Below are 25,936 nucleotides of genomic sequence, written 5' to 3' on the forward strand. Positions count from 1 at the left end.
ATTTTGAGAAAGTAGTTACTGAGTTGTTCTGTTTTATTCACAGAGTTTAGTGAGAAACACGGCTCACCAGGCTGGTTAGTTAAATGCAGAAGAAGCCCACGTAACCATGGAAACATTTTTTTTGTAGCAACAGTGTGAAAGAAAATAACAAGAGTGAAAAAAACATACAGTAGGATCAATTTCTAAGTTAGTGGAAGAAAATGATGCTGGGCAATGCAGTTAGCTTTTTAAAAAAAAACAACTTGTTAAACATATTAGTTTGTTAAACGCTACACAAATTTGTTATTACACAGTTTGGGATTCAGGCCACTTTTAAACCTGGACTGAACGGTAATCATGGAAGCTTTTAAATTGTTTTTTTATTTGAAACTTTTACTGTAATTGTGGAAAACGAGGATTCCTATTTCTATATTGACACACCATGGCAGCTGCGTTATTTTTGCCACACTCCCACTTCTAGGAGACAGATAAGTGACAACTGAAAACATATTAATTTGAGAAAGCAAAAACAAATAAAGTAAAGCCTGGAAAAAAAAACCTTGACTGATTTACAGTTTTAATTAAAAATGCCATTGCTAGCATTTTTTTTTTTAGAAAAACAAAAAAACAAAGGCACTGTCCTCTTTGCTTCTTCCAACAGATTAACATTCTCTTTATCTCAATGAAAACCAGAACATCATAAACTACAGACAGTTTTAATGGATGTTTCCAAGTAAAATCCTTCAGCGAGAACTTCATAAACAAGAGAAAAACAAAGCCCTGTGAGCGGCCCGCCTCCCTTTGAACGTAATGGCTGCACAGCAAGGCGTCCGGTTTTTGAAGTCACTGTCCCCTAAGCGCACACGGCCTTTTACGCACAGACACGCATGCATGCAGGCACACATGTATCGACCTTTCCCCCTGCCTCTTGACTTTGATCCCCTCATCCCTTTGTATGTTCTTATGAGTTGTCAGAAAAGACCCAGTGAATCGAGTGGCACAGATCAAAGGCCGGGCCTTCTAATAGGCCAGGATGAGACGGGTGATTGTGTGTTTACGAACGCGTGCGTGTATGTGTTTGTCTCCTATTTGCTGCAGCCAAAAAAATATAAATATGTATATATTCACTTTATTCAACTGAACATACATCTAAAGCTTTATATTAATACACCCCAAAGGCCTTGTGTCTTTTTTTTTCTATTATAAACGACACAAACCTTTCACATGGTCTTGCACACAAACACACTTGTCTTTCCTTTGAAATGTGGCCAGAGGGTCAAGTGACAGGTTTTTAATCAGCGCTGACCCCCACATGCCATGGAGCTGATATCGCAGACCCTCCTTAACCTCAACCTCAACTGTAACCTACCCCCTCCCTCCAATCAGATACAGTCACTGACTGGGCAAAAAAAAAAAAAAGAAAGTGTCACACATGAGCGGCCACGTTTCATCACAGACTCACCAGCAACATGCAAGAAGCTGAGAGGGAGGAAGACTGCAGGGGAAAGAATGAGAGCTTTTGTCTTTGCTGTAATCTGTAATAACAATGTGATATATATTTTAAAATTATCCCCCCTCCCCCCCAAAAAATATGTAGCGTTGTCAAAAATGTCGACGAAGAAAGAATGTGGAAGGAACATAAAAAAAACTAGAAAATTAAAATTTGTTGTCTACTTATTTGTATTTGTATAGCATTATTTTTGTTGAGTCATTTATTACACATCGAGTCTAGAAAGATAAGAGGGGATGTCATTGATTACAGGTATTATCACACAATGTTATTTAAATAATCTAATGATTTAGACTAACCTATAAACCATAAAACTTATGAAATTAGTTATAACAATATTTACAGATAGGACAATCTGAAAAACACCAGAATTTATGTCAGTTGATTATTTAAGCTTTTTTTTTTTTTTTTAGAAAAGTTTAAAATGGGAGGGTTTGTAAATACAATAGCAATCGTACTGATCTCATCATCAACGGTTAGTTTTTCATTTTTGAGCTGATGTTCTGTGATTATCAGTAATAGTTCCCCGACCTGTAGTAGAAAGATGTCATATCATCCTGAGGTTGCTGCAGAGAGCAGTGCGAGCCAACAGCTAATGAGGCGTTCACTGTCTGCTTTAGCTGAAAACTCAGTATCTAAATGTTCAGATCAGAGGGGAAATAGCTTCCACCACTGCAAGTGTCGTCAGAAAGCTCATTTTGATACAAGATATTTCCATTACAAGCATTATCATATTTTTTTTGTCAGTTTTTAATGTTGTACTACTTGGAACCAAGAGAACTCAGGTTAATATTAGCAATATTATAAAAAAAAAAGAAAAAAAAAAAAGTTTTTTTTAAAATATGCAAAAACATTATATTTTCAACTGTATTGCACACAATATTAGCAGACTGTTTGAAAACAGCAGTTCTTTTAAATGAGAACTTCTGGCACCAAGCTAGAAGATTAGAAAAAAATCCAGACAGTCTACTTCGTCTTTGTTCAAAAACTGAAAATTCAGTGGGAAATCCCCTTCATTTAAACAACTTATTGAGCTGTTGGAGGAGGGAGTTCTTCTCTACCCCTTAAGTGACAACACTTCCACATGACATTACACAAACATAAATTATCTCAAGTATACAATGTCATATTCAACTTAACTTTGTGTTTAAACTTAATTAATTTGAATCAATTTGAAGCTAATTGAATTTAACTTTATTGTTTAGCATATTTTCCGGACTACAGAGCGCACCATACTATACCATACATAAAAAAATATAAAATAAAAAAAAATAAAAAACTGGAAACGTACATACATAAACCGGACCGGAGTATAAGTCGCTGATATCTCCGCCACTTTCGGTTTTCCAAATCTGCTGGATTTACTAAGGACGCACGCAGCCCTCCGTCTCCAACGCCGAACCATGGTTTCGTTCACGCCGAGTTTACGGCCAGTGGCTTTATTTCCCTCCTGTACTGCCAGATCCATAGCCTTCAACTTAAAAGGTGCATCATATGAGTTTGAAGAAATTTCTCTGTCGTGCCTGCTGCTAGCATGTGCTTGTTCTAAATGAAAATTARCACTTTCTTCTTTGATTTCCAATTTTGACTTCCAATGATTCACTTCCTGCTAAAGAGCCCCCTGGTGGTTGAAGAAAAATCCACAGAAAAGCCACACCAGGCTATAAGCCGCCGCATGGATCACACCGTAGGAAAAAAAGTAGCAGCTTATAGTCCGAAAATACGGTATATTTTATTCATTAAAAATTGATAAGTATAACATTTATTTTAAGCTTAGCAATAAATATGATGGAAAAATGTTGTAATAGAAGAAGTGGGGAGTGAGAAGATATTGTGCTGCTTCCAAACATAAGCTACAACAATTTACTGCCTCTGCTAAAAGTTATGAAAGAAGTATATTCACTGCTGTGGCAAACGAAGATATAAACGATGGTGATAAAAAGAAACTTAGTCAATGTTGCATTTGAGGTGTTTTTACGTATAGCTAGACGTTTTTCCAAAACAATTTGATCTCCCTCTTTGCTTAAACAACACTGGAGTAGGAGGTGTATACTCTGGTACACTATTAGTTTCAAATAACTTTAGAAGTAGAGATGTTATTATTATGTTTGATATTCTGCTACCCAGTGTGTCTTCTTTTCTTTTACCTTTATGTTCAAATTTAACAGAGAACCTTACCTTATTCTTACTTTTTTATCATATTTATTATCATCAACTTATTTGTTTGTGAATGTGGGATAGCGTTTTGCAGCAGTGAACACAAACCGTCTGCATTTTCCCCACTACTATTGGAGTAAGTAAAGAAGTCAGTAGTAACCACAATTCAAACTTTTGCGCAACACATTCAGATATCCTCCATACCATCTTTGCTCTCCTTGTTGTCATCTTCATCCCGCAGCTCGGCCTCCGGGCCCGGCTTTGGTTCCAGCATCTCTTCATCTTCCTCTTCCTCCTCAACTGAAAGAGAGTAAAGGAAGAAGAAGAAGAAGAAAAAAAGAAAAACAAGCGAGAGAGCACTCATGTTAATCAACAGCTGTTCCAATTTTCCCCGACCTCCCTCTGCGTGCCTCCTCCCCCTGCTTCTTAACAAAATAATCATTCCCAGACATGCGTCGGTACACCTGACTAACATTCACCCCAAATGGGTTGCATTTGCAAACAGAGAGGTGCTTGTAGTTGAAGCATGAATGCAGCTCAATTTCAGTCGGTTACATGTGTAAGTTAAGGTACTTTGCAGTGGGAACAGATATTTCAAAAGGGAACCTGCTTTTGAATGCTTCGATTGGTCATAAACGGCCTACATGACTGAGCGCACTGGTCAACGCGAACCCAAATCACAAGCACACACAGTCCACAGGAAATGTAAGTCCTGAGCGCTTTCCTCTTCCACTCTTGACCTTCGACCCGCTGGAATAGAGACCCTGTGATGTGTATGTGTGTGTGTAAGAGGGGATTCCCTCTGCGTTTACTCTAATCAGGCTCCGCAATTATGTTTGACTCTCCAGGATTTATACTGAAGTCAGTGCGGTGTGTGTGTGTGTGTGCGCGTGTGTAGGGGTGTGTGTGTGTGTGTCTCGGGTTCAACTCTGAAGGGTTACTGTCAACACAGGCACCTGCTTGTCAGCTACTGCCCCCGCCTCCCCTCGGGGTCTGTATAGGTAACCTTCGCCAACCTCTCCTCGTTTCGGCAGCGCCCTCCCTCTGAAACAGATGCCGATAGTCGGGGGGCCCTCTCCGAAGACCTCTTAACACCCTGACACCGCGACCAGACACCTGTGGTCCGCCGGCGCGCATGCCAGACACACACACACACGCACACACACACACTCACACGCGCGCACACACGCACACACACAATCTGACTTTCTCTCCCTCTCACACACACGCAAGCGGGGGCCCTCGCCCGCGGTGCCAGGGGCGGCGAGGGGTTAACTGGCAGGGTCGAGCTGACAACAGTTGCTCAGTCCAGTGGGAGGAAGTGACTACATCACACCCTCAGAAATGCTGCACGCAGACACATGCACACGCAGACATGTCAGAGTGTGTTTAACTCAGCTGGAGCGCGGCCTAGGGCACCGATAAAACCACTCGCTCAAGGGCTACTTTTACTCAACTGTCTCTTTATCGCTTGCACTGAGCTAAGCTTTTCATAAGCTTCCTGCTTCGATTCAATTCTCGGTCTCTATGCGAATTTGAATGTATAAAAACTACAATTTTAACCCTTTGATGGCCTTTTTTGGACCATGGGATAATGAATGAATGAACGAATGAATTTACCTTATTAATTCCAGTGGGAAATTCACATGAAAACATGGAGGGATGGATGATCTGGAAATACAAACAATTTTCTAATTGTTTACTCATCCCATGTGCACTGAGCCAGACTTCAGAAGGGCCTTACAGAGGTAGTAGCCAAGGGTCCCACGTTTTTTAAGGGGCGGGAGGCATATAGTTAATCTTTTTTTTCTTCTTTTTTTAAATAAATGCATGTTTTTCAGACATTGTACTTTATCTAAGAGTCATAGGCCCATGTCAGGTGCATTGTAAAAATATTTTGGAGATTTTTATGACTAAACAGTAATCAGTTGTTTGAAAATTATGAAGTTAGAATATTCTTTTAGGAACAACATGGACGAATTACTTGTACCATACATCAGTTCATATAGTGTTACCTATAATTTGCCTTAGAATATATTTTTATTGGACTGGGCACCAAAACTATCTCCAGCCCAGGGATTCACATCTCTGTAAAAGCACTGAAATTAAACAAACTTTTTCCAGAAACTCTACTAAAAATTGTTCCTGCATCAGGTGACCGATCCAGAAACTCGGTTATCATTGTGATAAATCCTTGATTTAATTATAATATTAGCTTCCACAGCACATCCTTCCTTAACTCTGTCTATGTCTGTTTTTTTTGCCTTTACTTCTTCCACTAAAACAGGCTTGATATATGACTTTAATTTTCATTCTGTATACATAATAAATGACTAAGCTAAATCAAATACATGGTGTTCAGCCTGGATCCAAGTTGGTGGTTAACAGCCAGTAGTCCTGATCCAAACACCAGTGACCCACCAGTGAGGAGGAGAGGCCAGAGAAACACAGACAGGCAGACTGCCAGACTAACTTCATGTCTGAGCAGCTAAAACAGATTTTAACAGAGCACACAGCAGTAGCACTATTTTCAGCCGTTTTTTCTCTCTCCTGTGCTTCCTTTTAAAAAGTGTTATTTCTCTCTGGTGTGGAGTTTTTTTGTGCATCTGTCAATCATTTTCCCCCTCAACAAACTGCGGTTATTAATCTGAAAAGGTTCAGGATGTGAAAAAAAAAAAAGGAAAGCAGGAAGATACATTACACACACAGCTACTATTCTTCTCTATTTTCTTGACCTTATGTGACTGGTCCGGTGGTTGGAATGTGTGGTGATGGGGATGGGAGGAGTGTGAGGAGAGGAGGGAGACCACATTGAGGAGCGGTCAAACTGTCAGTCCGTGGGACCACAGGAGTCTGGAGCAAAGGAGCTTGATTCATGGCCTATGGGTTACCTCACGGAGGGGAGACGGTCCAATTCCCGTACGAAGATACTGCTGATGTCTCTGCCAATGGCCATGCATCAAGCAGTTCTGTCACAGTCCTGCACCAAAAATATCTCCACTATTTCCCTTCAGTGGGATCCTTTCAGAAATGTGTTTTTTTTGTTGTTGTTTTTTTTCCCCTCCCTTACGTGCGTTCAGAAAGTCGAGCAAAAACGGGCAAATGAGAGGAGATGAAATAAATAACGAACACAAAACTTTATGTAAAGTGTCGGAGCAAAACATGCAGAGAGGATCCACATGGTTTCTTATTGCATTGTAAAAAAGAAGCAGCGACGGGAAATTATAAGAGACAATCTCACAGTGTGAATGTGTCTGCCTGCCATCCCTAAGTATCGGCACACCTTCCTGTTTCCACCTTATTCTGGTCACGAGACGCTTTCCTTTCTCCACCTGCCGCTTAATACCTCTCCTCGCGGCGGGACGACCGTTTAACTGGTATCCTTCCCGCTCAACGCAGACGGGGGGTCCACCTTGATGAAACGCCACTTGGGGGCTCCCGTTTTGGCCGGCTACACGCCCGGGGTAATGATATCCTCGGCGGCCCAAGCGTCTGCATCTGGCTGCTTCAATCTTCTCCCAGCTGCTTACTCATGCTGACCGGGTCCAGTCAATTCAGAGCAGCCCAGCAGGCATGAAGGAGATATATATCGAGGGATAAAAGAGAGAATACACACACCATCCACACACCTAGGATCGCTTCAAACAACTCACTTCGGTGCAGCAACAAATGTTTTGTCAGACCAATCTGAAAAGAAAAAAATAAATATGCACCTATTGTTGCCTAACACAAAAATATCTCACATGCTGTTTAAGACCTCACGTAACCTCACCACGAATGAATGGTCTTAAGTAAGGGATTGAAAACCTCTAAGACACACTGAGATCTGATTGCACCACATTTTGAGGTGTTTTGGGAATGTGTGAGGTCACACACATATTGTTGCGGGGTGAATGTTAATGTGTGACGGCTAAACATTCAACTAGCATGACATCTACTACTGATAAAATAAGGACCCGTTTATGAGTTCTAGAAACTTTAACAGAATAAAGTTATTCTGTTGGTAAAGCTGTTTGTGTGAAATAAGGGACATCTCTCGTTAAAATGTACAAAAAGCCTAAAAGAGACAGAACGTTAACGAATAGTTGTTGTCCTATTCGTTAACGGCTATTTTGGATTCATATTAAGTCCTGTTTCTTAATTTATGAAGATCAACATGCCACTGCCTTATTTGAATGTCTTTCCCATTTTGCGCAGTTGCTAAGAGAAATGGGCCTTCGTGTCAAGTCATATTCATAATCCAGTGAATTAAAAGTTCCAGCACACTCTCACCAACTTACAAAAGCAAAACGGAAATGTAAAAATTTATTAAATGTAATGTACAGATATTGTTGAAAACATACCCAAATTGCTACCGCTACAAAAGATGCACTAATTTCAAAACAAGCTAAGGATTTTAAAATAACATTTGCGTTCTCGTTCTTCTGCGTTATTACTGATTTTTACTCAGCTCTCTGATTCTTTAGTTCTTCCTTATTTATCCCTCGATTACCCTGTGTCCATTTTGCTCTGTTCTTCTCTTCAGTACCTTTGTGCTGTGCACCTCTTGCAGCTGTTCCCTGCATGCAATCACTCACCTGTCTTGTTCCAGTAATAACCTTCCAAGCATAAGCAGCTCTCTGATTCCTTAATCCCGTATCACTTCCTGTTTTACTACCAGCAGTTTGGTTTGGTTTGATTTGAATTTGGGCCGCTCTCCCCATTGAGTTCTGGATTTGTTTTGCTGAACTGGTTGCCGTTAGCAATTACTAAAAATACAAAAGAGTACATTTTTGTTTCTCATCTGCATACCTGCTATAGCTTAAGTTTCAGTGTAGTAGGGTAACGACATCTTTTTGCTATGACAATTTTAGGATACAAGATGAAATGTTATGTCTAGCATGGCACAACACAGTATTTCTTTGTTCACTTTTGCATGATGTGAGGATGTAGGTACAAAAACTTTCCTAGAATCAGCTATTGTGGATTCTTATATATTAGGTCTGTTTCAACTAATATGTAATCAAACATGAATCCAAAATAGCCAGCTTGCATTTTCAGAAAACAAGAAGGATCTTTGAAATGTTTGATATTAGGGCTCCAACATTATAAGGAGATTTAAGCACTGGCAGAAGTTTCAACAGAAATTGTATAATTATAAAATCCAACAATCCTCATCCTGGAAGTTAAATATCACTTTGAATCCAGCTTGTCCATGTTATTGATATCCCTGTCAACAAAACCAAAACAGCGGAGCCTGAAAATGAATGGCTCATCGATATGAATCTTTACTGCCATAATGAGGTAATGCAAATGCATTTCTAATGATTGCTGTTACGAAAAGTAGTCTAATCTGTGGACACGTAAAAATCTGGGAAGTTTTGCAGTTCCAGTTGCAGCATCTAACTAAAGTGTAGCATATCGTGTTGCGTTTGTTCACTCATAGCGATTGTGTTCAAAGTTTCCGGCACGATTGTAATCTGCCGTGAGTAATTAACAAAAACATAGGTGCCCAATGCAGCCATTAAAAATACCTGGAAAGGACGACACATGCATGAGGAGAACATGCAAACTTCATGCAGAAAATCCCAGCCCAGGATTTAAACCTGGGACCTTCTTAATGTAAGGTATTAACTGACCAAATACACAACACTATTGTTTTTATTCCCTAATAGTTTTCTGGCCCCTTACAGAGTTCTTCAAAAAAATACAATTAAACAATGTGTCACCTGACCAAAAGAAAGTTACCAACTAGATGCAAAGAAAAAGGTAAAAATCTTACCATTATAAACATTCAGCTGTGAATAATGAATTTTCTCTGGAAACTAGTTATTAAACTCTAATGTGTTTTTAACCAAGGGTGTAAGAAACAGATCTGGTTTCTCTGGTAAACCTAAAGTTTCTGACATGTGCAGTTTTTGTCAGACACTAATTGAACAGACCAATTCAGGATATCAAGGAAAGTTGTTAAAGAACAATGATAAACCATTATGCTCGAAGCAGAACGTGGTCTGGGATACAAAATGTGAAATGATTTTAAATGTGATCAGTTCAGTATTTGAAAATTAGAAATGTAAAGTAAACATCAAAAGTAAAAAATATTTCTGTGGCACAAGGATTAGATCACTTTTGCTGGATTTTCAACCAAACTGATTTATTTTCTATCAAGCGCATATTTTGAATTCTGGAGTGACTTAAATCTGATTAAGAGGTTTGAGTAAATAGTTATTTATTATATCTAGCATTTTAAAGACCAAGTCTTCTCAAAATGGTCAGGTGGAGGTATACAAAAGCATCCAATGTCAAAAGAAAGATGTAAGACCAATTACTCAAAACCATTTCAAAATATTGCAGGAACATCCAGGTCATTGGGAGTAAGATGTAAAGAAACTTTATTTTAATTTAGTGTGTACGTTTACTTAGAGTTTATGTCCACATTTAGATCAGAAGACAACTTAAATACATATATATTCATCGAGTTATTTTTTTCCCTAATAGACAGAACAATGCCAAAATTTATCAGCCTCAAAGAGAGAAGTTCAGACTCCAAAACCAGTGAAAAACTCTTTCATCTGTAATCTGACTCTCTCCTTTTTCTGGACAGAAACAAATCTTGTGGAACTACAAAGGCTTATGGAAACCCAACCAGGGCGAATGCTCACCATAATCAAAACTAAAACCGGTATAGCGATATGATGCATTCAGCTACACTGCTGAGAGTGATTACCTCTACATATAGTGAATTCTTCTAAGTAGATGATTGAAATAATGCAGGTGAGAGCGATGGGCTGATCTGTTTATGGATTAAAGCAAAAACAGTCTTAATGAAGACTGATCAACTGCTGGGAGTTTCATTAGCTTAAACATGTTGTACCATTTCTCAGTTGGAGGTTACCTCAGCGCGTGTGAGGGGAAAGATATTGGCTGCATATAAAAGACGCGGACCGTCTATCGCTCCTCTTCTCTTCTGGTACATGAAGCACAATGGCGTGATGAGTCAGAGCAATAAAGTGCTGGCATGTGTCCTGTTTGGTTAGGGATCAAAGCGTCAGCTAAACCTTGATTCTGAACCCAATCCACAGTCGGGTGTTGGTGTTGAAATGCGTTAGCGCATGCCTGGAGCGGTTATCAAAGAGCTGCGGGTGTTTGTGTAAAAGGGAGGATGAGAACGAGCGCCGCTTGTCATCAAATACAGCGAGGGGGGCAGAGCTGCTGACTTATCACGGCAGCATGTAGGTGACCACTGAACTGAACTGAGTCAGGCACGTTTTGAGTCGACAGATCTCGTCCCAGTTTGTGTTCAGCAACAAAGAGGAGACTGAGGACACACAGGGAGAAATGCAAAAGAAAAAACAAAACAAAAAAAAACTAGCAGGAGTTTTAGAACTGCACATAAATCAGTATGGATTCGTATCAGAACTTTAACTTCTGGGCTTGCTGAACTGCTGCTCCCATGTTGTGGTCCTAAAAGGACCTAAAAGAACCACAACATGGGAGCTTTGCAGAGGCCAACCCCATTTGAAACCTCCTCTTATGTGGCCCTGACACAACATACGCTAACCCTAAAAAAAGAGCAACTCTAATCCTAACTCGGTTATTTTAAGAAATGAGAGGTTTAAATGGAACAAATGAATTTGAATGAAACTCCAAAATTATTCACCCAACTTCAGAAAAAGTATTAAGAAACCCTATTTAGAGGTTGTTGTTTTTTTTTTAAGTATTCACAACTTTACATGTTTCACACAATTTGTATTTTCCTGAGATTTTATGTTTTGCATAAGTGGAAGAACACAGAAATATGTGGGGTTTCTTAAAAGCCTTAAAATTGTCACCTGCATTTCTATTCAGCCTCTACTTAATCTGACTGCTACATTCAAATAATATTTACAGCTGAACAAAGTTGGAACGTAACTGTCTGTTTGACCTTGGAACACAAATGCAAGATGCATTTTTAAAACAATTTCATAGGTATGAAAAAACTGCTTTTAAGCTCTTTTTATTGTCTTACGTATTCTTGAGATTTAGAACAAGTACTCCGTATTACTTGCTGTAGGCTCTGACAGTTAAAACCAGCTATATTCTCCATCTGAGCACAGAGGAAAAACTGCAACCATTTTAGGGACCCCAGTTAGCTCGCTAGGATGGAAAATTGCTGGTTTGGAGCTATCCATTCGTAAAGCCGAGCAGATCTTTTTCTGAGAGGTGAAAGGCCGGTCCAACCTGCTCAGGAATCTTGCTGATCGTCGCACCGACAGACATCGCAGTCGCAACTTCTTGAAAAGACATCACACTGTGAGGGCACAGCGCTAAAATGGCCTGCAAAGTGGGGACATTTGTTGAGTAACTGGTTGGAAAAAGAAAAGCGTTTTGGGCCACGAAGAGCAATTTTATTCATTTTCAAGAGAAAGCCAAGATGCACAAAGAGCCAGGCGCTCATAATCTTTTACAGCCATTTTTGCTAATTTTCCTCAATTTTTCCCTTATTATTTATTCTAATAGAAACGCTGTTGAAAATTCATCATGGTTCATCGAGGAATGATTGCCACAGTAGGGGTAAAAGTATTCCACCCGACACATTAGCAGCAGGACCTAATGCAAAACTGGCAAAGCTGAAACCCACAGCAGGATTTAGATTAATGCATCTCTTCACCACACTTCCCCACACTGATCAGACTTTGTATATGTGTGTGTTCGAGTTTGCATCCACCGTAAACACACACGCCATTCCACACATAACCCACTTTCATTAATGCAGCCCTTACAGCCCTTTAAGGGGTCTGTGGCTAACTTTTGCTGAGTACTGCGGGCTGCTGATTCCCTCTCCTTTCTTTCTGTCTGTTCAGGACGCCACACTCTTTCCAGCAGTGCCACCCAGGCTTGGCCCCGACCCAGACCCACATCTTTAAAATGAGCCATCATGGCCGTGCCGTGCCATGCTCCGAGTCCCACCGCAGGGCCCTGATTAAAACCCATGACTTCAAACTTTCCAAACTGTCAAAAACCCAGTCAGAGCGAGAGAGCCAAGGGGATGAATCAAAAGACAGAGAATGTCCTATGAAAACAAACAAACAAACAATGAAATTATGTGGCACCTACTAACTTATTATTTGCGTCTCTATCTGTGTGGCTAAGACGTCGACCGGTGGTCCACGCTTCCCCATTGGTGTTTCATTTAGTTTTATGGTTACGGGACAAAAGTATCTCATAGAAGCTGGTCAAGATTTTCCAGGTTGTGCTAAAATAGACAAAACTATTTACAGATGCTTCAATAGAGTTTATGATTCATAAAGCAGCTACGTTAGAGAAATAATATATATCCTAAAAGAGATTAGGAGTTTATTACTGTAAGAGTTTGGAGTGGGATTATTTCATTCAATTTCAAGAAAGAAAAAAAAATCTGGTTAAGACGCTGTAATTTCAGGTTGGTGAGAGCTGAGAAAAGAAAAGCAACATGTGCCAAGAGTGCTCCCTGCTGGCGAGTTGAGGAACATCAAGACTACTGAGCCTAATGAGGCTGTAAACTCACTATAACGATACCATGTGTTTAATAGCGATAAGTGGCAAGTTTATTTTTAAGAAAGCAAATAACTTTTGACTAAAGATCAAATACAAACAGATTATTGTTATTTATTTCGATTTTTTTATTTTTTATTTTTTGGTTAAAATACAAAATGTAGAATGTATACAATACAAGGGGTGAAACTGTCCATAAAGTTCTCAAACAAAACAACCGATTAAAGTTAAGCTATAAGCTGAAGGCTAGCTGCAGTCCTGAACCATATCAAATGAAACCCCCCCACCCCCGGGATCCACAGATTTTTTTTCTTTTCTCTGGTGTAAGAAGAGAGACCACCCAGGCAAACGTTAGAAACCCACAGTTGTTTTATATGGGTGGAAAAAGACAGTACGAGGGGGACAGGGTGGGGCCCCAAAGTCAAAAAGTCAAGACCAGAGCACTGCAAAACCAAGAACATGAGAGGACTGAAAGACAGAAAAATAGAAACCTGAAACTGCATTTCAACTCATCTCAGGTACTCATCAGATGACAAATACTATTTCGGGTGATAGTCATGTTACTGGAGAGAGAGAAGGCATAAGGTAGGGGGTATAGACAGGGTTCATGTACCTCATTATACAGTGGTCATAGTGGAAAATTGCAATCATCTGTGACTTGCTTGCAATACCTCAGGCGCTGTGAAAGGCTTCTTTTCTCCCCATCGTGCCGGATTCTTGTGTGTTTTAACAGCCTTGATCATTCCGACTCAAACCGCTTTGGACCCCAGATCAATTTTTGTAAGTGAAACAGGAGTGAAGCCTGAGCCCTGTGGAGAGCGGTGGAGATGAAACCAAACCCCAAAAGAGACAATTACGAGTCTTCTGCGAGGGAAAACGTCACATCCACTGTAATGCGAAAAGCTGGCTCTGAATCTGAGAAGTAGGACTGCGAGAGCACGAACGTGTACACACACCCGCTCCAGCAGAATTACAAGAAAAAGTTACCCCGAGGCGATAGCTCTATAAAAAGACACATCAGCAAACATGAAAAGACAAATTCTTCCACTACGGGGTTTTTTTTTTTTTTTCCTCATTGGTGATTTTCTCTAGACTTTCGACACGCTCACACCCCTTCTGGTCAGTTCAGTCTGTTGTCTGACTGGGACAACAACAAGAGGTATGAGACAAGTACTTCCATATGCGGCCGGGCACACATGCGCACAGAACAAAATACACACCCCTACACACACACGCACGCACGCACACGGACATGTATGTGGTTGACGAGGCAGAATACACTCCTATAAACTGTATTCTTCTGTCAACGGCTGTAGGGGACGGCCCAATAACCAGTGGGTAATTTGAGTTTCAGATAAAGTTAGTAAGTTACATGCAGTGTTCTCTGCTATTTGAATGCATAACAGTTCAGATAGGAAATTATGCAGCTGAAATAATGCAAAGAATGTCTTAGTTTATTTGCATTCTTTTAAAATATGTATAAATAGTATGTTTTGCGAAAGTATGGCACTTGCACTGATCAGGCCTTTATTTTTTCTCTCTCGAGTCTAAAGTGTTGATTTTTAGATTTGGTCGTCTATTATGATCATCTTTCCATGTACTTCTGTACATTCAGTCTTATTTGTGTAAACACTGATTGTAAACATTGTCCTTACAAGATTAATCCCATTTATGTATAACAACATATGCTCCCCCCAGACGTGCGTTTCCTTTTTATCTGCTGTAGAATAAGAATGGAGAAAGTGAAAAATATGAATTTCCATTTCAGGATTTCACAAGTTTCCTAAAATAAAAAGCGATGTATAAACAATTAAAATATATTTATACGTGATGAACGTTGCACTCAGCTGATAAGATGTAGAGAATAGCACCAAACGGCCAACACCAGCACACAAAAAACATTAGTTTTACGGGGATTTGAAGCTAGTTAAATAAGTGATTTTTGCACCGATCTTGATTTTGAGCCTGAAACTCCAGAATTTGGATTCTGATTTCATCCAGTCTGAACTGGCTTGTGACGAGAAGTACAAAATAGGGAAGAGATTATTACAACAAGGATCACATAAAAGGCATATTCAAATTGACTCGGATGATCCACAGTCCATGATGGACGCTACAGCGAAGCTCGAGCTGAACTGGTTGATGATGAGGACAATGGCTGCTCTCAGAACTTTTTCTTGTACAAATATTCCCTTTTAACATTTTTTATTCTATGGATTTCTGAATGTTTGTCACTCACAAACAACATAAACCTAATGTAGCAAACATTTAAATGATTTGAAAAGTGCATAAACAGATAAAGAACTTAATTTTAAGTTTCAAAATCAGAGCATAAATGAATAAGCTGCTGCACTTTAATCATTCTAAAACATATGAACAGCCATATGTCGGTTTTTATATAAGAACGTTTTTGTTGTTTCGTCAGTGAATATTTATTCCAGTGTCCTTTAGCAAGACTTAAGTGTTAACATCTGTCTGAATGCTCACGTATGAGTACTCGGCTATCTTGATGAATGTAACTGTTTCTTTTCAGACCGATGCCAGGCCATGGTGTTTGCTTGTTTTGGGGTTTTCTTTATTCACGCCCCACTAAATTTAGTTAGAAAGCCTCCTTTTGCAAGAAACATATTTATAGGGTGAAGTTCTGACCAACGTCACACTTGAGCTGTACAGAGACCGAAAAGCCAATGGGCCAGAAAATATTGCAAACTGAAGCGAAGGAAAAAGTCACAGGCACACATTTTTAGATACAGACGCACAAACAATATGTAAACTCTTGAACCGTTAACCTTTTAACCCCGAGAAGGGGGTTTTCCAACATCGCGTTATCTAATTATACACATATACAAAAAGAGTTTCATCTGTAATGGCCCCCTTTCTGGTTCACTGCTAGCAATTACTGCTACAGTATCAGAGCCACTTTTTTCAATGTAATCTTTTACCACACCTCCCGTATTAGTTTCTCTCTGCCAGTTCTCTACTTAAACTCTGACAACATTTATCTTCACCTTTTACCACCTTTCAGTATTTTGTTCGTTTTTGTCATTTCCTCCACTTTCACTGACTTCTTTCACAAGAGCTATTGAGCATCTGTTAAGCGCTCCACCCAGTGAAAATAATTCACAACTAACTTGTTGCATCAAAAGTTACGCAGCGGTTGATTTTTAGACCTGGAAAATCCGGATCGGGTCATTATCCATCGTGTTTTCCGGTTCAGGATCTGGTCTGATCGCAAACTGCAGACAGCAAACAGGCAGCGTGGGAGTCCAAAAATAGACGGCTCGCGTCCCGGATGTGGACCTCGGGCCGTCATTTGAGGACCAAGGATGTAGACTCAGGTTTGACTTACAAATGTGATGATGGTGTGTGGTTTCCAGTCCTGGCCAAACTGTCAAAAGTGATATTTATCTATTTGTAAACTAATCTTACAAGTTTGTGTATTACATGCATATGTAACAGTACAAAAATCACGGTTCGGCATATATCAATGTTTGGTACATTTTTGGTGCATTTCGACCAAGAGAAAAAAAATAATACACATTTTTCAAATTTTACAATTAAGTGAAGAATCAATGGTTTACATTTTCTGACATTAATCTTACTTTATCAATGTGGTTTAGCATTTCAAGAAGTGGCCAGGACAAAAGTAACTCAAGATTTGGTTTGATTGGGTCAGCCAATAAAATCCTTAAACAACAATGTCCACAGTGCAGTAACCTTAGCTTGACCCTACTGATTCCAGTTACCGTAACACACAATGCTAGTCTTTTATTAATTTCTCCACCATCCAGTCATACTCATCCATGTCCGACAACAATTGTGTCCATTCATACGGCTGAAAACAGAAGTTAATAGTCGGAGCCAACCGTGACTGGACTTAATCTGATTGCGTCGCACAATATAAACTGGTTATAGACTAATCAGAGGACTTTCAAAAGGAAACCGGGAAATACTGCAACCCATCACAATATCAAGACAGCAAACTGGTAGCAGCCATAAAAATCTTCATCATCAGCTTGTTAAGCTTTTAGTCTATCTAACAAACTTTATAGGAGCTTTAAAAAAACAAAACGCAGATCAAATCTAGTTTAATGCCACTGCCTCCAGGGTTCCAGCTGCACAGTGAATAAAACACACAAACACAAAACAGCCACCACAACATGAGGGCAAATATGAGAACACAACAGGTGAGAAGTTCAAGAGGGAGAAACCTGTCATTTATTTTGTGGATTAGTTTAAACTGTAGTGAAATCTTAGAGTATAGGATTATAAATCTTTTGAGGATTGAGTAAGGTGAGAGTTCAAAAGGTCCAAAATGTATTTGTTGAAAGACCGCACGACAATAACAAAAAGCAGAAAGATGGCAGAAAGGTAGTAAATGGAAAACTGGACCGCAGAATAACCCAAACTTACAGAGCTATCTAGATCCATGGAAATGTAGAAATAAAGTAACATTTCTGATGTTAAAGGAATTTATACAGGATTATAGGTACTTTTTCGCACACCTAAAAATATACTAAACGTAACATCTCAAACTATGAAATTTTGCTCAATACACTTGTTTTTAAATACATCACTACTGGGTCTTTTGTGAGAAAAAAGCTCAGATTTACTATTATGGGTAAGATTTTAAAATACTTCATTCATTTAGTGTGACTGTAAGGAGGCTTAAAGCAGATTTCTATGACCAAATATCTTTATCGGTGAGGCCAAACCCTGTGTGTGGCAGAGAGCAGTCAGTGTTAAATAACGCTGCAGTTAAACAAGATGTAACAATTATCACAAAACAAAGACAGCAGGTTACAGACTTGACATTTTTAAACTGTCTTAGCGCCTTTTACTAGTGATTAGTGTAATTAGTGTGGTTGCCGTTACTAACAGCAGTCTGTGTGAATTTCCAGTAAATTTAGTAGCCCCATACTTTATCAGGGTTAGTCAGGGTAATACCCAAACACTGAGAAAACTCTAGACATTTTCTAGTCCATCAACTTTCCTCCAACATGTTCAGCTTCTTGGGGCAACCCCCCAAAAAAAGTTGAAGACTATATTCCTTTATTTTATTACGACAAACATGTAACTTCCTATTACGTTTTCTGATTTACAAAGATTTGCAGATCCATTTTCTTTTCTAACAAAGAATCAGACTAGCTTGTCCATGTCATTTAAATAGTGCGTCATTGTTGACCAAGTCAAACATAATCACAGTTAATTAAATACGTTTAGCTTTTCAAGAAGATAAGAAAATACTTTTGATTTGATGATTTTGGTTTTCTTAGGTTAAAAGTTTGGACACCACTGATCCAGAAGCTTCACATAGCTGCTTTAAACACCTCAGAAATGCTGAAAATGGACTTAACACCGTCAACACTCCGGAGTATTGTTGTAAAGCACGACGTGTGTGATCAGAAAGCGCTAACGTCACCGATCAGGATCGGTCAAGCATAAAAACTTAACCATTTCATTAAAGATCTTATATCCGCACAATATCGCAATCTCAAATGTAGCCCACCTGAGGGTCAAGCTAAAATTTGTAGCTCAAGCACAAAAAAAAATCCATCTGTAACCATAAGCCAAGACGTTTCGTAAGCTGGGTTCATGATCCCTCCAAAAAAAGGGAACAGACCTGAACAAACAAACAGCCAGAGAAGCAGGCAGGCAGGTGCTACCGTCTCTCTTTTCTTTTTCTTTTTTCCTTTTCCTCTAGACACACAAGCTTTGTGGTAGTCTGCAAAAGAAAGGGGCTGCTGAGACCAGGGTCACCTCCCAGAAGACCACCATAATTCTGCTCTGGTTCCCAGATGTTCTCATCCATGCAGGCTTACATGCACACAGACACACTCAGACCTCCTGAAACCTCACGGTGACCGAGAACAAATGCATCTAAATAAAAAAAGACACAAAGCATCGCTGCAGGCGTTTACCGGTCACAGAGCGGGTTTGTTTTTACGCCAGCGCCGACTACCTGACTCAGATAAACCCGCTTGTTAGACTGCATCAAAGCGTCAGGTATTATTTGTTTGTCAAGCCCTCGTATGTGTAAGCAAATGTGACCGAGAGCGACGGATTGTGATTCCGCTGCGCAACATACGTTAGCACGTGTGTAAGCATGAGTCGGCGCACGTGCACTTGTTGAATATGTGATCTATTCCTGGGGCTGCCGAGGAAATGAGGGGAGCTGCAGCAGGCCATTAGGATGCAGATCAGGACAGACGTGTGTATGTGCTCGGTGGTTGCCGGTTAAAGGGGTGGAGGTGGGAGTGAGGGGGTGGGGGGGGCAGAGGAATCAACAGCAGACCATCTATTATAATGACAGGAAGCAGGAAGTACAACCCTTTACAGTCACATGGCTGCCAGCTGTCTTGGCAGCGAGAGAAGGGGAGATAGAGAAAACGATAGGGAGAGTGTGTGTGTGTGTGTGTGTGTGCGTGTGTGTGTGTGTGTGTGGATATGTGTGTGTGAGCAGATTTGAGAAGAATTCTTTCTATTGGCCTTCCAGCATGTCAAGAGAACATTTCCACGCAAAATATCAGCATTAACCACTGGCAGAGAAAACAAAATGCCTAATTGCATGGAGTGACTCCAACCGTCCTTGATCCAAAATACCAGTTTAGGTCCAGAAAAAAAAACAGAAAAAGCTTCAAACCTTTACGCCTAAAATCACGGATGTTCTTCCTGTTCCGACACGGGAGTAACGCTCAGATTTTGGCCATATGGATGTGTTTAGTAGCCACAGCTCTGCACACATGCAAACGCCCACTCGCAGGGACCCAAATATGCACATTTTCGCATGGATGCACATGTGGTCTCGTGCTCTCTACAGACTCAGACCATGCACTCAAAACAGGAAAACTGTTATTTTTTTTACTGGCATCAACTCCAAATAAAATCGCAGCGGCGTTTACACTTAACAGCAAATTTCTGTTTAAGACGTGCTATTAGTATATCAAGAGACTTCATCTGACATATACTAAGGTACATGTACAAGTGTATATATTTACGTATGTATGACATGTAGACATTATTTAAAAACCAGCCTTATTCTACTTAGCAGCAAAGTCAAGAGCATAAACCTAAGCCTAAGCAGTAGCTTAGTTTCTTAGTGAAGACGTCTTACTGAATATGGAATTGATATTTCAGAACATATATAAATAAATACCTTCAGACAGGTGGGTGTTGACAGGTGTTTGTGTCTCCTTGCTGTAAGAGACCACCTCTTTGGGAAGGAAGTCAACCTGTATGATCTTAGAGGCCCCGAGCCTCTGCATCTTGCGCCTGCATGAGAGCAAAATCATTTTAATGACTGTAATTATATTGTAAATAAATCCCAAACTGTCTTGTGTCAATTTCTAATCTATTTGTTTTTTTTTAAAGCGTGAGATGAGAAAGATGTACCCAAGCTCAGAATCAGCCTGCAGCTGCAGCACAGAGGGGTCTGTGTCCCATTGCAGTGTCCTAATGTCACCAACAGAGGGAGCAAGAGAGAACACGAATGGTTACAAACATCTTGCAGTCACCAGGGCAGATTTACCTACACACACACCACATGTACACTCACATACACTGCATGTTGGAGTAAAATGTCTCCTGTAATGAGACATTGCACTGTCTTTCATTATGCATCATTGAAGATCTCTGCTTTTATGCTGTGAGGTTTTTCTTTGATTTAAAAGGAAGAACAAATTAAAATTTGGAAAATCCATAAAATCTGGATATTCCTTTATTTAATCTAAGTTATTTTCATTTAAATGGACAAAAAAAAATAACTTTTACTTTTGGAGATATTTAAGTCCACCTTTTTTCTCTAATTCCCACATAAATGAGAGCACGCACACTTATTAAGAGCTTGCACTTTTCTCTCCTGCATTTTCTTATTTTTTTTCTTTTTTTCTTTTTAAATATATAACAGCAAAGTCTGCAAAAGCAAAAAAAAAAATGACCAGCACCTTGCAGTAGCATGTCCACCCATAAACGTTTTAACTTTTTTCATGTTACAACCAAGAAATATTTTTGTTAGGATCATATTGATAGACCAACGCAAAAAACAGTGTATAAGTGTGAATGAAAAACACGAAAAACACGTTTTTCCCCATTTTTTTTTTTTTACTGGTCTAACCTATAAAGCATGGCATGCATTTGGATTCATTTGGATTCATCTGTCTTCCCATCCTCTTTGACAGAAAAACATGCTGTCATCACCAACATGTTTACCGGAAGGGTTGAGAGTCCAGAGGAATGCAGTGGAGTCTGTGACCTTAAAACCCAAAGAGCCATTTTTTTGCCCGCAGTCTGGCTAAGTAAAACTCCTACAGAGTCCCAAATGTTAAATAAAGTTTTTGAAAAAAATGAAGAAACACTTACTGTAGGAAGTGTGTTGTTATTTTTTAAAGAACCCCAATTTTATTTATATTTTTATATTTTAAAACAAATTAAAACTTTACAAAAATAGGACGAATATATTTTCTTCGATAGGATATTGATTGTACCATGTAAAAAGAAAACATAGTTTCCAATCGAATGACAGGAAAAATAGACGTAATTACTATAAATGTTAATTTTAGTGTTGTTTAATGCAATTTCTTTATGACAAAAAAAAAGGAAAACCTACTAAAACATGCATTTGTTAATATATAAACATTTAAAAACATTACTTAGTTCATTATAATATTTAGCTAAGATTTTAAAGTCGAAAGTCCAAAGAGCTGCTTGTAGCTCCGGAGCTACAGGTTGCAGACCCCTGGTCTGGCAAATAAAATCCCTCCCCAAAAAATGTATTGAGTTTTGCAGCAGCAACTTGAAAATGTAAAAAAAGTTAAAGGGCTATGAAGGATTTTGCAAGGCACTGGATGTAATAGAGTAAATGGGACCAGCAAGAACAAATAATTAAAAGCTAAATAAGGCATTGAAAATGCCTTGCACAATCAGCGAATCGGACAAACAGTGAGTGAAAAGTGCTGAGCTCACTGGCTGCATTCCTCTGCTGCTTTGGCAACACAACCAATCAGTTATGGGGAAAGTCAAAGCGTTTCTCAACTGAAACCCACCAGCTGTAAAAGGATAACACACCAGACCTCCTGATGATACATTTCTGAACGGAAAACAGACCCGTCACACATTCAGCATGTGTCAACACAGCTCTGAAACAAAGAGTGCCAATCAATGGGATTCCTTCGGCTTGACAGGCTGGCTGTTTTAGCTGTGGCACAGGTGACAACTTTAAGCAACACTGTCACCTTTGCTGAAACTGAAATGACCTCTGCGGCTCGGCTCGTGTGAGAAAGGAGACGTTTCAGGGCTTAAGACAAGACAAGAGAGGAGCGGGGAGGAGAAGGGCGGGACACAGCACTCTGTTGGTCTTTTAAATCAAGTCGAAAGACAATACTGTGGTGGAAGCCTTTCTGTTGTGAGTCGGACCTCAACCACAGAAAGTTAAGGAAGGGGTTTCCTGGGTTTGACATGAAAATGCTTACCTTGAGCTCTGTGCTTGGGGCTTGTTTTTAGAGAAACCTGACCTACGAAGGACACACACACACACACACACACACACATACACAACCACAAATGGAGAAGCTCAAATTGGCATGTCGTCATCCAAGGTGGAATTGGAGGGGGAAAGTCGTCTTCAATTCACCAAATTGATAGAAACTGACACGAATGAATGACTTAGCAAAAAGAGCATTTTGAATCTCCTGGAAACTTAAAGCTTAATTTTCTCAACGTCTTCAACCCCCAACGCCACCGCTGGCCATACCGAACGATGAATCACTAATGATCCCGAAGGCGTCACTCACACATCGACCTCACAGTAAGCAAATGGAAAGCACTTGATGACCACACTTTTTTCCTTTTTTTTTTTCCACCAGAACACTCTGACGTCAGGACTACCGACCGCACCACTTCTCTGCAATTAACATACATAACATGCTGCAGTGGCTAGAGCATACATGACACATAACGTTAAATCACATCTCACTGAATTTTTGTGTTGCCTTTATATGAAAAAAAAAAAAAAACACTCGGGCCCAGTGAGGCACAATAAAAGCAAAAAATGTCTTTTTAAAAATTGGCTGAAATGTTGCTTTCTCAAAGATTTACAGTGTCTTACCAAAAGTCTTGGTAATGAACAGTTTTGCGGGGGAACTGTGTCTGCTAGTCTGTCTCTGTGACTTCTCTTTTGAGACTTTCCACAAAAGCAAACGTCTCAGATGTACAAAAGACTAGACAGTGGTCATCAAAACACAAAGTACTGTGATAAAAAAAAAGACACCAATATCACATTTATACACAATGAAGAAACCTCACCGTTGGTGGAACCATCCTTACCTAAATCTGTTGTGCAAATATCAAGAAAAAAAAAACAGAAATATTTCTGTGAACCGTCAAAACCTCATTGAAGTGATTGCCATTTTTAGATCAAATGTCTTTTATGAAGCCTTTACACTTCAAACAGCAGTCCTTAAGTCTCCTATCTCTTACAAAAGCATCAAAAACATTGTTCCTACAAATGCCATTCACTGTATTCATTTTTAAAAAGAAGAACATCTGGCTTTGAACTCTGGGTGAGAAACGTTTGCCTACCTGCCTGCTCCCCCTCCCTCAGCTGAATCTTGACTTCCCGTCTCACTGGGAGTGCTCACCGATTTAGAGGGGGACACGGGTGTAGGAACTGGAGGAAAACGTAACAAAAGCCACCTTATTTTTAAAGCTTGTATTAAGACACAGCACAGGATTTTGTCAGAGCAAAAACATATAGCAAATAAAGCGAACAGAGACCCAGGTGCAGTGCAGGATTTCTGCTTTGCTTCTCATCAATCTGTTGTTTCACACGACTTATAAATAACTAGAGCTGAAAAAATGTTGTTTTTTTAAATAGCGACCCACTTTAGAGGAGTTTAAGGTGTTGTTACAATCCTGGACCACTAGAGAACAGCACTCTTTAAGGAGTTGATGGACACTTCTAGGAGGATTCAAAGCCTCGTTTTTTTAGCAGTGGGAATGAGATCTGGATGAACAAAACAATATAAGCACGGACCTGCACATTTAATTTTTCATTAGAACTTAATTAAAAATGAAGGATTGTTTATAAATGTTTTGTTTGTAAAACAGAATACGATGTACCTAAGGGAGGTTCGGGGGAGATGCCGATACTCTGTAGCAGGGCCTCGGTCTCCCTGCGCTTGCGGTCCAAGTCTGAATCTTCTGGCGTCACCTCTGTTTTCTGCTGGCTGTCCGACTTCTCCACCCAGGGAAACACATAGAGGGAGAACTCAAGGGTGTTTTATTTTTCTTTTTTTTTTCAAAGATTTATGGGATACATTTTTCACAACTTCACCGGCTCCTGCCGTTTTTCATGTTGCTCCAGCCTGACAAAAAGCATAACATAAATCCATGTACTATTTTTCTTTACCTCTTTCTTCTTCCTCTCCTCCTCCTTCCTTTTCTTCTCCTCCCTGATCTGGGCGAGGCGCTGCTTTTTGCGCTCCAGCTCTGCCTTCAGGTCACTCTTGTCCGACATGGTGTCCTGGAGGGCTTTGAGGATCAATGAACCACAAATGACACTGAAACAGTATGCAGTTGCTTTATATGTCGCGCCCTAATAAATGACACACCACAGAAGAAGAGCTTCTCTTCAGAAAGCAAGTCTAACTGTTCACAGCTGGGTGTGTCAGACACATGTCCTTACAACCCCTCCAACCCCCCCAGAAAACTGAGAGGATGGATTAAAATGTATCAAAACAATTACAAAAAAAACATCAAGCCAAATATTTAAACAGAACTTAGACCCTGAGGATGCATCAAGTGAAACCATTACCTTATCCTAATGTCAAAAACTGACAATTGGGAGCTCAATGCAAAAAAGTCAAAACGTCAGTAATATAAATAAGTAGAAATGTATCAAAGAATGTTGGCATAAATGTAACTATATTTGTTACACCGCAGTACTAAGAATTACACTATACACTGAGACAATATGAAAGAATATGAAACCATTTGTGGGCTTTGTCACTGAACGCTGTTAGCTAGAAATTAGTGCACATTCGCACAAACCTGCAAATATGAGAGCATTTATAGTGAGGTCGACAAAAACAACAACAACTTCCGATGATAAGCAAAAAATGATAAACAAAAAGCTTCAATATGTCGCATATACGGCCGTATTATGCTGTCATACCTTATCCACTTGTAGGGCTGATGATGTGTCACCGGCAAAGATGCTGTCTCACTGCTGAATCTCGATTTAAAAAAAAAAAAAATCAACACATCCTCTTGTTAGGTGGCTTCCAGTCTCTTTGTATCAAGGCCTCTCTGGTACCAGAGGATGCTTCGTTTTGGTCTCATTAAACGAGTAAGTTAAAATGGGTTATTGTACTGAAGCGAGGCTGGTAGCAGGTGCACGGCACGCCGATACATCCTCGGGAAGGAGCGAAGAGGGGACTGATGTTGAAGAGGAAGAGAGGAAATCCCTCCTCCTCCTCATCTTGGGGACGCGCTGTCACCAGCAACGCCGCCATCTTGAGGCCGCCTGAAGAAGAGCCATTACAACACTGGGAAGATGTAGTCTGAGCTGCTTTTTTATTTATTTATTTATTTATTTATTTATTTATTTATTTATTTATTTACATATTTACTTAAAATAATAAATGTGACACAAAACGTGTTAGAGGGAGATCTTGCAAATATGATGAGATAACATTTTGAGATAATATCTTGGGTACTACTATATATGTAAAAATATACTTGTCTGCTTCATAAAATCAAGACAGTTTGCTCGAAAGTTTTAAGACCATTATGCATTGCAAG

The 25,936-nt window shown here is 39.7% G+C and overlaps 1 protein-coding gene across 6 annotated transcripts in view; it reads right to left on the bottom strand.

Moving 5' to 3' along the window:
* The window catches only part of dync1i1a (dynein cytoplasmic 1 intermediate chain 1a), a 59,323-nt gene extending 33,655 nt beyond the window's left edge, over window positions 1-25,668 (bottom strand). The window contains exons 1-9 of one of the 6 annotated variants that reach the window (XM_017307559.1): window positions 25,308-25,668; window positions 24,543-24,656; window positions 24,254-24,371; window positions 23,714-23,801; window positions 23,459-23,464; window positions 22,606-22,647; window positions 20,531-20,590; window positions 20,295-20,410; window positions 3,851-3,946 (exon numbers count right to left, since the gene is read on the bottom strand). In XM_017307559.1, the coding sequence (XP_017163048.1) occupies window positions 3,851-3,946; window positions 20,295-20,410; window positions 20,531-20,590; window positions 22,606-22,647; window positions 23,459-23,464; window positions 23,714-23,801; window positions 24,254-24,371; window positions 24,543-24,650 (634 nt within the window). In that variant the 5' untranslated portion in view covers window positions 24,651-24,656; window positions 25,308-25,668. Of the gene's footprint in view, window positions 1-3,850; window positions 3,947-20,294; window positions 20,411-20,530; window positions 20,591-22,605; window positions 22,648-23,458; window positions 23,465-23,713; window positions 23,802-24,253; window positions 24,372-24,542; window positions 24,665-25,307 lie in introns of all 6 variants that reach the window. The other 5 variants (XM_008421717.2, XM_017307558.1, XM_008421714.2 and 2 more) reach the window with 5 other exon arrangements.
* Window positions 25,669-25,936: the final 268 nt, after the last annotated feature.

Source organism: Poecilia reticulata, linkage group LG11, assembly GCF_000633615.1.
Source record: "Poecilia reticulata strain Guanapo linkage group LG11, Guppy_female_1.0+MT, whole genome shotgun sequence".
NCBI lineage: Eukaryota > Metazoa > Chordata > Actinopteri > Cyprinodontiformes > Poeciliidae > Poecilia > Poecilia reticulata.